The 12945-nt window shown below is 36.3% G+C and overlaps 1 protein-coding gene across 1 annotated transcript in view; it reads right to left on the reverse strand.

The window, feature by feature from the left end:
• Positions 1-12945, reverse strand: part of DCAF13 (DDB1 and CUL4 associated factor 13) — a 28143-nt gene that overhangs the window by 14009 nt on the left and 1189 nt on the right. Inside the window, exons 2-6 of the mRNA XM_045453988.1 lie at positions 10983-11182; positions 10290-10397; positions 6023-6112; positions 4409-4564; positions 268-345 (exon numbers count right to left, since the gene is read on the reverse strand). Coding sequence (XP_045309944.1) covers positions 268-345; positions 4409-4564; positions 6023-6112; positions 10290-10397; positions 10983-11182 — 632 coding nt within the window. The remainder of the gene's footprint in view (positions 1-267; positions 346-4408; positions 4565-6022; positions 6113-10289; positions 10398-10982; positions 11183-12945) is intronic.

The raw sequence follows: 12945 nt of genomic DNA on the forward strand, positions 1-12945 counted from the left end.
ACTCCGTTAAGTCTGAATTAGATACCTAAAACTTCCTGGCATTAAGGAAGATACAAAGATAACTAGGATACAATACCTAGTGAAAATGTAAGGGTCTCTAAAAAGGAACAGGTGCCTGAGAGAATGCCATTATGATCACTATGGCTTCTAAAAACATATGAAAAAAAATTTAATTAAGAAAAAAACATTCGTTCCATATTTTTTGTTACTCACTCCATAGAAGAACACATTAACAACTGTAAAAGCAGAAAAGAAACTGAAACCCACCTTTTTCAGGGGAGTAGCTTGCCTCATGTCATATAGTACTATATTCCTGTCAGAAGCACAACTTCCCAAGAGAAATGTCTGAAAAATAAGTACAACCATCTCCAGTTAAAAGCCAAGCTTGGCAGCAAACCATGTCCATTCAATGAACAAATGATTCAATTACCCTTAATGTTTAAGATACAAATTTATAACATTAAAGTCCATTTTAAGAGAGTACAATGAATCACTCAATCTCAGCAACCTTAGTTAAGTATCTTCTTTTTATTTATTTTATTTTTGAGAAAGAGAGAGTGTGAGTTGGGGGAGAGGGGAAGACAGAGAGGGAGACATGGAATCCGAAGCAGGCTCCAGGCTCTGAGCTATCAGTACAGAGCCCAAAGCGGGACTCAAACTCATGAATCATGTGATCATGACCTTAGCCGAAGTTGGTTGCTTAACCGACTTGAGCCACCCAGGCACCCCAAGTCAAGTATTTTCACTGCTAAATGCCCGTGTGTATATTTTACAAGGTAGTGATGGAGTGTACAGATAAATCTGTGTTCTTTTTACAACTGAACAGATTTTATTCATCCATTCTTCAACTTAGACCTATTTCCTATTTTTCAGTATTATCAATAACACTTCAGATAACATTTTCACAAACGCAATTCTTTTTATAAGGTTAAAATTTCAGTAGTGGATTACTGAATCAAAAAGTATTGGGGTGCCTGGGTGGCTCAGTCGGTTGAGTGTCCGACTGGCTCAGGTCATGATCTCACAGTTCGTGAGTTTGAGCCCTACGTCGGGCTCTGTGCTGACTGCTCAGAGCTTGGAGCCTGCTTCTGATTCCGTCTCCGTCTTTCTCTGCTCCTCCCCCACTCACACTCCCTCTCTCAAAAATAAATAAACCTTAAAAAAAAAAAAATTAAAAAAAAAAAAGTATGAACAGGGGTGCCTGGGTGGCTCAGTTGGTTAAGCATCCGACTCTTGATCTTGGGTCAGTTCATGATATCAAGGTTTCTGAGTCTGAGCCTTGCATCAGGCTCTGTACTGACAGTGTGGAGAATTCCTGGGTTTCTCTCTCTCTTCCTCTCTCACTGCCCCTCCCCCACTTGCTTACCTGTTCTGTCTCTCTCAAAAAATAAATAAATATAGGGCACCTGGGTGGTTCAGTGGGTTAAATGTCCTACTTCAACTCAGGTCATGATCTTCCGGTTTGGAGTTTGATCCCCACACTGGGCTCTCTGCTGTCAGTGCAGAGCCTGCTTTGGATTCTCTACCCACCCCTCTCTCTCTGCCCCTCCCCTGCTCATTTTCTCTCTCTCTCAAAAATAAAATAAAATATAAATAAATAAATACACCTAAAAATTTTTTTAAACAAAAGCATGAAGAATTTTATGGCTTTTGATGTTTAGGACTAATTGTTTTCCAAAGAGCTGTATCAATATACACTGCAGTGTGGAAATATGTCCATTTCACTGCAACTGGAAGCATTAAGTAGTGGCATTCAGAAGTTCATTTCTGTATGGCAATATTTCCTAATTATATAAATTAGTGCTTTTCAGTAAACATTTCCTCGTGTTCATTAACTTTGTATAAACTAGGCCTATTCTTTGTCCAATTGTTTCAAGATGTTTCAAACATTTATTTATAAGTCAGTCATAGTAGTATTGAAGGTGCTGATATAACTGACCCTTGGCATTATATGAAATCAAGCCCCCCACCTACCAGCAGGGCCTGAGTCCCACCAGGCCTCCTTACTCATGGTTCCTGACATAACTCTTGGCTTCTGCCTATCACTTCCTACTATAAGTGTAGGAGGAACAAGAAGAGTTATTTACTGCACAGTTGCATGACCAGCTAACTCCTACTCTGTGTGTGTACACAGCTCAAATAAAACATCATAAAGCTAATGCTACAACCATGAACTCAGTCCTTTCCAAAACCTTCCTTTTTAAATCACTTCCTCAGAGATTTTCCCCTAGTTAGTGACTCCTTTCAACTTTTCTTGGTTTCTCAAGAAACCAAGGTCTGACTAGGTTCCATTTCTAAAAGTTTATGAGACCTTAATCTGAGCAAAGCAAAAAATTCTACCTAGACTGAAAGTCAACTTTTACACTATAAAATGTGGTAATACTCAGCATAAAATTTTTGGCTTTATCAAAATGCTAGGCTTCAATATTTTAACAGGAAATTAATTATTAATGATTAGAGGAGACAAATATACTCCATTTGTTTACAGCCACATCCCCTTCCCATTAAGTTTAGTATAGGATGAGAGACAAGCATACCATTTGTTTCTACCACTAAGTCAGTTCATAAGGGTAATTTAAAGAAAAAATAAATAAAACCACATGGCTGAACAAATATAGTTGTTATACAGGCAAGTTTGAAAAACATGGTCACTATGTCATCACTAATAACTAATTATGATTTTGGAATTAATCATCAGCTCTTCTGACACAGGTGTTCACCAAAATAGACAAGCAAGATACTGTTTATCCCTCGCAGAAGTAGATATCAATATCTCTGTTCTGTTTATTTTTTAATAGTAGTAACATCATCTTAAATTTGGGTAGCATCTTTAAAAAATATTCACACTTTTATCACGTTTTACCGTCATGACAAACCTATAATGTATGCTGAAAGACCTAACTAATCTCATTTTAAAAATAAAGAAACAAATAGAGAGAAGGAGTGTGACTTGTATAAGGTCAACGCCAAGGTACACCAGCACCAAATACATTTCCAGTTTAGCTCCACACCAAGTAGGACACAAAATGTTCCTACAAATGGCTTGTGTTTGTTGCCACCTTCTTCTGTCTATTGTCACCTTGGTCTGGCTCTGCAAAGCTGACTTGCACTTCAGGCCATATCACACTTCTACAACCAAAAGACGATGGAGTGAAAAACATATAGTACTGATAAATACTCTGGACTAACGATCAGCAAACGTTTTCTGTGAAGGACCAGACAGCAAATACTTTAGACCTCACGGGTCATTCTGCTGTCATAGCAGAAAGGCAGCTACAAGCAATATGTAAACAAAAGGGTATGGCTGTGTTCTACTAAAACTTGACTTATAAAAACAGACAGTGGGCTCACGAACCATAGTTTGCCAACCCCTGCTCTAGACCTGTAGACTCTCTCAGAAGTGTGCAGAAAGGTATATGCTCAGGGCAGGAAGGGTGTCCTCTGACTGTATGACTTCTCAGCAGCACCACAAGGCCAAACTCTCATCAAACTACAGCATCTCACGTTCCAATACTTCATACAAACAATTTTATACCCTGCTACTTTGACTTAACCTTTCTTCCACTTTACCAGCTCGGGTGTCTGAGAGTATAATACTTACATATCAGGTTATTTATTCTTTAATACCATCTAACATACCATCTAACCTGATAATTTCCTACTAACTTCTAAGATTAGCTATACACGAAGCAATTTCCTTTTTTTTCTGCGGGGGAAAAGGCATCTTTACTGAGTCTTCTGGACAATGAGTTTACCTATTGTTACGTATTCAGAAATAGCTCATGGAAAGGTCTGAAGTCCAAAGGCTAGATTAATCTAGGCTTTAGGGCAGCCTCCTTTCCTAAATTCAGACCTGAATAACCAATAAGTAGTGGTTAATCTCCAACTCTTTCCTTAGACCTGGAAGGACTTAGGAATCATCATATTAGACTTCTGAGCAAAGAAAAATGAACTATCATCATGCAGGATAGTAATCATTACTATAAATCATTAGTGCCCTCGTCACTTACAAGAGAAGACAATGCTAAATGCCTCTTCTGACCTTGAAGAGAATTAAGAAATGAACATTTTCCCAAAGGTACAATGATGTAATCTGTGGAACATGAGTTCTGAAGGCATGAGTAAAACTGAAGTTTCACCAGAACTTGCTTATGAGCACATGCACACACCCTCCTGTAACGGAGTATAACACTGGTGTAACAGTGTATAAAGTGGGCAAACACGTCAAGATCTGACCAAGGGTATCAGAAGTCAGGTACAATCTGGAGAACTAACCAAATGCCAGAAGCCCATTAAGATTTAAAAAAAAAAAAATTCTTATAACACACACTCAAAAGTTTCCTAAATAGAGCTGAAATTATTAAATAAGGAAAGAGTAAGCAGAACATATTTCAAAAAGAAGCATTACCTCAATTGGGTTAAATTTAACACTACTTATACTGTCGAATCCCCAGGTCATTGAACATATAGGACTTGTTCTTTGTTCATCCCAAATGTCTACTTGCTGTCCACATGTGGCAAAAACAGCTTCCTTCCAGTGATGATCAATCCCTGTATATACTGTCTTTAAAAGCAAAGATGTTGTTATAAATGGATCTATCATTAACATTTCAAATCTACATAATATTTTAAATAATACTCTCATTTTTTTTTTTTTTAAGAAAAAGTCCCTATTTACAAAGAAACTTCTTTGAAGCCTTTCCTTAAAGGAGGAAACAGTACCATAAAAGGTGAGGATTCTTATCACACCTTCTGGAAAAAACATTAACGGGGATGTATTTAAATTTAAATACTTATCACTGAAGTAATCCTTACATCATCATTGGGTATTTGAAGAACCTTGGAACCAATTAATGAAATGCAAAGGTAAGGTCTAAAACACTTAGTTCCACATTTAACACATGAAGTACTGATTCCCAGGCAGAAAAACAGAAACCAACAACTGGATTAAAATTTAGGAGGAGGAATAAAGCTGGCAAGGGTGGATGCTAATATTGTTAAAATCAATAAAATGTCATAAATTTTGATATCCACTTAAAAGATCTATTCAGGGCCAGATTAAAATTTGTCTTTGTACTATGTGGTAAAAAAAATGTTTGCAAAGCAAATAAGAGGGAAATATTTAGCCAATACTTTAAGCTTTTAAGAACTCTTAGCAGTATCTGCAGGCTTCCAATTGTTATTCATGAAGGCAAGTCTGACAAACTTTTCCATAGTAAGATTTAATCCCCACTACCACAAATATAGAGGTTAAGATGAAATATTTCAAAAATATTTGGAACTCCTGGAGAAAAGACATTTTACAAGAGGGAAACCAATTTTGTTTTAGGAATTACTGATTTGCCAATTATTTCCATCGTATACTCATGTCCCACCTCTATGTGCCTTTAAAAACACTTAATCTGAAAAGCAGAACTTAAATATATACCAACATGATACTCAAATGGCAAACTGATTTTTAAAATGCATATATTTCAAGATTAAATCGAACTTTAGAAGTTTGCTTAGTATCAAAATGTAAACATTATAAAACACAGGTAGGCCATATGATCTGAATTACACTTAAGCTATAACTAAACCATATCGCCTGATTTGCAGAATAACGTAAGAAATATCAATGAGATTTATACGAAAAGCATCATAATACCTCTTCACTGCCTAAGGGGTTCTTTCCAGTAAGACACTCTGAGTTTTGTGTAAGATCTATAATATAAATCAGAGAGAATCTGAAGCATTATTTTTCGTATAGATTTTCTCCCATGGACTTGCCACAGAAAATGTTTCACTGCATCCTTTAGCTAAACACAGAAACTGAACCCAATACAATGAATACCAAAGAACCATTCAAATTCTTCAGCTGCAAAGGACCTTAAACTGCATTAAATATTGCTTAAAAAAGGTCAATTATTGCAGGCTCAAGTCTCATTTACATCTTTTTTTTTACATTAAAATTCTGAAATAATTTTAGTAAAAGAGAAGGATTTTAATAAGCAAATATAAGTCAATTTTTTTTTTTTTGTACCTTTCCTAATATTGTATGCAACGGTTCCTCCTCTTCTCCATAGCCTGGTCCATCCATTTTCCACTGCTTCACAGTTTTGTCATCACCAACCTAGAAACATTTATTATTAAGATGATAATGGACAACTGTTATAAACTGTAAACATGCTAACATATACATCAAATGATAAACATCTCTATTTTAAAAATACACATCCCATATACTTCCAGTATTGTATTTACTGATACGTTAATATCCCAAAATGTTACAGTAAAGATTTGTGACAAATACATACAGTACATAAAATTAAAATAAGACAGTGTGAGTAGAGCAAAAGGAAAGCATGAACAAGGGTCATAAGTTTGGCAAAAAAAAAAAAAAAGCATACTGTAAAAAAGATGACATTTCAAATTAGGAAGAAAAATGAATTATAATAAAATGGTATTTTGATATCATGTTACTCATTAAAAAGTTACGTGACATAAACAAAAGGTACGTGACATAAACATAAAATTCCAGGGGTGCCTGGGTAGCTCAGTTCATTAAGTTTCTGATTCATGGTTTCCGTTCAGGTCATGATCTCACGGTTCATGAGTTCGACCCTGCATCAGGTTCTGTGCTGACAGCGCTTGGGATTCTCTCTCTCCCTCTCTCTCTGCCCCTCCCCTGCTTGTTCACACTCACGAGCGTGCGTGTGCGCTCTCTCTCTCTAAAACCATTTTTAAAAAAGTTTTAAAAAGCCTTGAAGAAATAAAAATAAAATTCCACATAATTTTAAATGTAAAAAATTAAATACAAAATATAAAGATACTAAACAGAAGTCATTTTTTTTAACCTTGGCATGGGTAAAGCACTTCTTTGCATGACATAAGATTCCACAAACCATCAACTCACTGGTTTTCAAGCCATGAAATGCAGACCTCTGAAGGAGCTTGAGAATTTTTCAGGGGTCCACAAGGTCAAAACTATTTTCATGATATTGTAAAGACATCATTTGCCTTTTCACTGAACTGACAGTTACGCAGATGGTGAAAAAGCCATGAGGAGTAGGACATTGGTGTCTTAGCCCAATCACAGCAAGGTAACAATGGTAACTTAGACTTGGGTATGTGGTAGATATATTCAAGATATTAAGTAAAAACTAAGCTGCAAAACAGAATGCACAATATAACTTAATTTGGGATTAAAAACATAAAATAATCATACGTAGGGTATAAACAATTGTATATATACACCAAACCACTAGTTTTCCCGAAAAGCAGAAATACAGGATATGTTAACTTTCTCATTTTTTACGTTTATGTTATATGCGATCTACATCTACTTCTTAAATAAAAATATTAACAAAAATACGTATTTATGTACGAGAGAGTATAAATTTAGCTCTTTCCTTACAGCAAATTCAAAAGGGAAACCCTTCCTGCAAAACAATTCATAGTGCCCATGATATCAGAATAGAAGGGTAATTAGGAGAGAAGTTTGGGTACTAAGGTCAAATAGGAATTTCTTTTGTTGAGGATGCTAACAGAATCCTTAACATCCTTATAATAGAAAAAAGTATTTAATAAGGCAGTATCTTATTTAGCAACCTGAATCTGAGCTACTGGCATCAGACCAAAACCTTAATTCTGGAAAGCCAATTCTACCGCGAGCTAGTAAGATGTAATTTAGGCACCGAGGTCTTGGCTAATCTGGCTTGACCCAATGGAATATTAGTATTTATGGAAGACAAGATAAACTGTTATTGAGAATTCCCACTCTAAAAACTGTTTCTTTCAACCAAGCTTCTCACAGCGTCCACAAGCTCAAGACCGAACTTCCTTGTAATTGACTAAGCTACTCTATACAATCTATTGAGTACAAGTCTTAGCAAATCAATCCTGAGAAAGGTTTAATAACATTTTGTAGAAATGAGGAGCCAAACAATATGTGCCTGGCCAGAATATCTTATCTCAAGGCTGAGTAAGCTAAAGAAAGACCTATTGGTGCTACAAATTGGGGTATAGTAGATATTATGAAATTTAGGTAGTAAAGATTTACCTTTTGCAACATTGTAGATTAAACATTTTTTGAAACACTAAGTGCTAAAATTCTGCCAGCAAGCAGTTTTCACAGGTCTTATCCCTAAGCAAGCGTTACTTTAAGATATCTGAAGAAAGGGAGTAAATAATGAATATGAAACGTCTTTCACTCTTTACTCATTTTAGGCACTCAAAAAAAAAAACACAAAAAAAAACCCAGCCAGTAAATCCTCTGGGATATTAAACTAATCGATATATTCAGAAGAATAACTAACTGGATACTAGCTGTGGTCAGTTTGCTCCAACTTCCCATGCAATTCCTTCTACAACATATGGTATACAGGGTCATAAAGCTTGTGTAAAGCCCTTTAGTGAAAAGCACCTGAACTTCCTGCGAAGTAGCTTATTTTGGTTTTTGACAGCAAGTAAGTTTCTCCCTACACCAAAACCAAAACTTTTAACGTTAACACCTATTCTTAATGCTGCTACATAGAACACCACAAAGTCCACTTCTTCTTTCACACAACACTTTCAAATATTTAAAGCTTTCCCAGAAGTCATCCCTTCCCTTCACTACTCCTTTCCATCTGGCCCTGGCACCCAGCATGCTACTCAAGATTTACAGGGCTGGTTAGTGTGTATGTATACATCAAGTGCCATACATATACATATACACATGTCAGAACTTCTGAAAGCATAGACACCAAATTGCCGACAGTGTGAAAACTGAAAGATTAGAATTACAGGACCTTTAACTTTCTATTTTTTATAGGTTCATGTTTCTAAAATATTTCTTTGTCTTCGTCCTCATCATTCTTTGTAGTAGTTCACACAACCAACGACCCTTTCCTCCTGGGACATTAAGCTCATTTCCAGGCTCTTCTAGCTTTCTGGCTACTCCCAGAGTTCTCCCACTTTCTAGAGGCAGGCTTTCCCCAAGGTTATTTCTCTGACATTTCTGTATGTCTGTATTTTCCCTGCCACTTTTCCCTAATAATACCATTCCATGGCCTCAATCATTATTCCTTTTTGATGAGACCAAGTTTAGTTCTGACTTCCCTCCTGAACTCCAGACCTTTATCTAGAAGGGTCTGACAGACCTCTTCACTCAAATAGGCCATTGCAGTCCAGTTCATCCATCATACCATATCCTTCCCATTCCCACTCTCCTCCTCTAAAGTTTCTGACACTCCTGACTTCTCCATTTCTGGGAGGAAGAGCAATCTTCCTAAGCACCCCTCAGTTGTCAAGTCTGTCAAACCTCCAAAATGTTTCTAAACCTAACAACTACTTTCTATGATTTTCCCTCCCCAGCACGGATTCCTTATTGCTTACTCAAATTATTAAGACAGCCTGTAAACTGATCACTTACTGCTGTCAAATTAATTATCTCAAAGCACAGCTTAGATTCTGTCATTCCTATTATAAAACTTTCAGTGAAATTGAGCAGATATTTGTAGGCCAATGTTTATAGTATCATTATTCATAAAAGCCAAAAGGTGGAGACAACCTAAATGTCCACTGATAGATGGATAAACAAAATGTGGTATATATGTATAATAGAATGTTATTCCATCTTAAAAAAGAAAGAAATTCTGATACCTGCTACAACATGGATGAAGACATTATGGTAAGTGAAATAAGCCAGACACAAAAGGGCAGCTATTATTTAATTCCACTTATGTGAGGTACTTAGAATAGTCATAGAGACAGAAAGTATGATAGTGGTTACCAAAGGCTGGAGGCAGAGGGGAATAAGGAGTTATTGCTTCATAAGTACAGAGTTTCAGTTTCGGGAAGATGAAAAAGTGGTGACGGTTGCTTAATAATGTGAATGTACTTAATGCCACTGAAATGTACACTTAAAAATGGTTAGAATATAAACTGTACCTCATGTGTATCTTAACCACACGCACAAATCCTTCAATAATTTACTATCTGACAAAATAGAAATTACTGATTCCCAACCCTAAAAATCTTCCAGAGAAAACCAAACTATATTTTTAGCCTCACCTTACATTAATCCCACTTCTCAATGTTCTGTGGAATGTTAGTTAAATAACATGTTGAATAATCATTTATTAAAAAAATAAAAAACTTTGGAGAAGACTGGAGTATACATAAAGAAAAGAGGACTTTTCAAAGTTTTAAAATTTATTTTGGGTTGTGAAACTTGAAATGCGTCATGGAATAAAGGAACTCAGGAAACATTAAATCAGTCTTACACGTGTTGAAAAGAGTTAATGACTTAATTGCATCATACTTACAGTAAAGAAAGAAGTCCCACAAAAGCGAGTACATATTCCTCGTACAAAACCCTCATGGGCTTGTATCGTACGGATACATTTTCGTTTAGTCAAGTTCCAAATTCTAACCTATGATAGAGCATACCAGGAAATTTCCGTGAACTATAAACATAAAATGTTCAGGCAGAGGCATACTACATTCCAAGAAAAATAAATTCAACACTGAAAAAGCTATGACTCACTCCACCAGACTGCTAAAAACAAAATCCTCCAGTTTAAAATACTGCAGTGCATATGGATAAGTATATCAACAAGCAGAAAATTCAATCTGTTAAGTAGTCTTGTTGATTCTAATTTAAAGTGTTTCAAAGCTTTCTCTTCTTGCCAAAGTGGAAATAAGTGTTGAATCATTAATAACATCCTCTGTGAGGGGAAAAAAAAAAAAAAAAAAACCCTCACAAAACATTTACTACTGTAAACATGCTTTATTGTTTACTGTCAAACTGAGCATTCAGCTGCTACATTTCTAATTTCTGAGGTTTAGATGAGAAACCACTGTAGTAATTCAAACACAATTCATTCTTGAGAATTAACAGAAAATAGGACAAAAAAATGAAATCGAACCAATTAAAATCCACCATAACACGAAACTGAAGAACATCTGTAACATAGCTATTTTTAATTTAAAATACCAGTGTTTGAAATGACACTTGCCTCTCCATCACATGCCCCAGAAAGGACAGTAGCCAGGCTCTTTGGGTGCTTTGCCAAGCAATTGACTCCATCTCGGTGACCATCCAGGGAAGCAAGGAATGGTTTTGCAAATACCCGTTCCAATTTGGTAGCATTTAAAGCTCTTACATACTCTCGCGGGACTTCAAAAGGATGTAAGGTAGGATCATAGTTTCTTGGAACTGAAATAAAAATGACTCCTCTTAATAAAACCGTTCACTTTTAATATTTCCTATGGCCTTCCTCAGGTAATCATTCAATTTGCTATCCAATAAGCCTTTGTTAGGAACACTGTTCTATACCTAGCACTGTGAAAAATACAAAAATAGATGACCTTTCACTCAGAAACCTTTCAGTAAAAAACTACGGGAAAAACATGGAAGGCATACATCTTGCAGAATAATTAGACCCTATAGATACCCTCAGCTTTTCCTTTTACGAGTCTTACTACATTCTTTAACTGCGTTGTAAACCTTTCATGGACAGGGATTCCACCACATTCCTCACTTTACTCCTTAGGTGTTGCACAGTGCCTGGCACAAAACAAACGCATGATAAATGTTTGCCCAACTGAGCTCTACGTTCCTTTTGAGGCAGGAAACACAACTCATCTCCAGTGCTAATCACTCTGATAGGCACACAGTGTTATGATTATGATTGTAGTTACTATTTACTGAACACTTCCCACATGTGTTTACTTACTTAAAAAACAGTTTACAATGTACAAGGCATCGTTCCAAATACTGTATATTAACTCACTTAATATCCAGACCCTATGGGTTAAGTCCTATTACTATTTCTTATTTTACTGATGGGGAAATTGAGGCATAGAGAAGTAACTTGCCTATGAAATGATGAAGCCAGGATTCAAACCAAAGCAGGCTGATTTCAGAATTGGTGTTCTTAACTATTATGCTATGCTGCCAAACAGGTTGTCTCAGTTAATAACTGTGCTTAGGAAATAATTCTAAGCCCGCATGTCTAAAAAACGCTTAATGTTTAAAAGTAAGTGCATCTTTGGGACACCTGGGTGGCTCAGTGGGTTAAGCGTCCGGCTTTGGCTCAGGTCATGATCTCGCAGTTTGTGAGTTCGAGTCCCGCGTCGGGCTCTGCGCTGACAGCTCAGAGCCTGGAGCCTGCTTCAGATTCTGTGCCTCCCTCTCTCTCTGCCCCTCCCATGCTCATGCTCTGTCTCTCAATAATAAACATTAAAAAAATAATAAAAAATAAAAAAAGTAAATGCATCTTCTTACCCCACAACTTCACCTTGTCATTTTTTTCTGACTCCCTGTTAATGGTACTATATTTAACATTCAGTCAAAATTTACAAGGAAATAACACCTAAATAAGAATGAAAGAATAAAAAAAGGTAACAAACGTCTTCCTTGATTTATGTTTCACAAAGCTCCAATACTTCTATTTTTCCATTTTGCTATTAAAACTTCCATCAGAAACTATAAAGAAATAGGAAGATACTATAGAAAGTAAGACCCTTAATAACATCAGATGACTAAAAATCTCCTCATGTGGAGAGTCTATGACCAGCCAATCACTTACTCATTCCTCCATTTATAAACTTACAAAGCAACCACTATGTGCCAGGTGCTGTCTAGGCACAGTGGGTATAGAAACAAATCGGATTCTTCCCTTCTATGCAAACTCAGTGTGATGAAAAAGATAACCAAAATAATCATCATGAGACAATGTGATACGTACACACTCTGATGTCAGCACGAAAATATGTGATAAAAAGGACAGAAGAAGGGTGCTTTAAATGGAAGGGGCGACCACGGGAGATAAATACGGAAAGACTGTTGTTCAGAGAAAGGAGCTAGTGTAGACTGAGAAAGCGTGTGTGCCACAGGAAGCCTGAAAGAGAAATGTCGGAAATGCACTCAGATCTGCAAGAGTAAATGTAAGCTACTCGCAAGAAAAGTAGTGACTA

Source organism: Leopardus geoffroyi, chromosome C3 (assembly GCF_018350155.1).
Source record: "Leopardus geoffroyi isolate Oge1 chromosome C3, O.geoffroyi_Oge1_pat1.0, whole genome shotgun sequence".
Classification (NCBI taxonomy): domain Eukaryota; kingdom Metazoa; phylum Chordata; class Mammalia; order Carnivora; family Felidae; genus Leopardus; species Leopardus geoffroyi.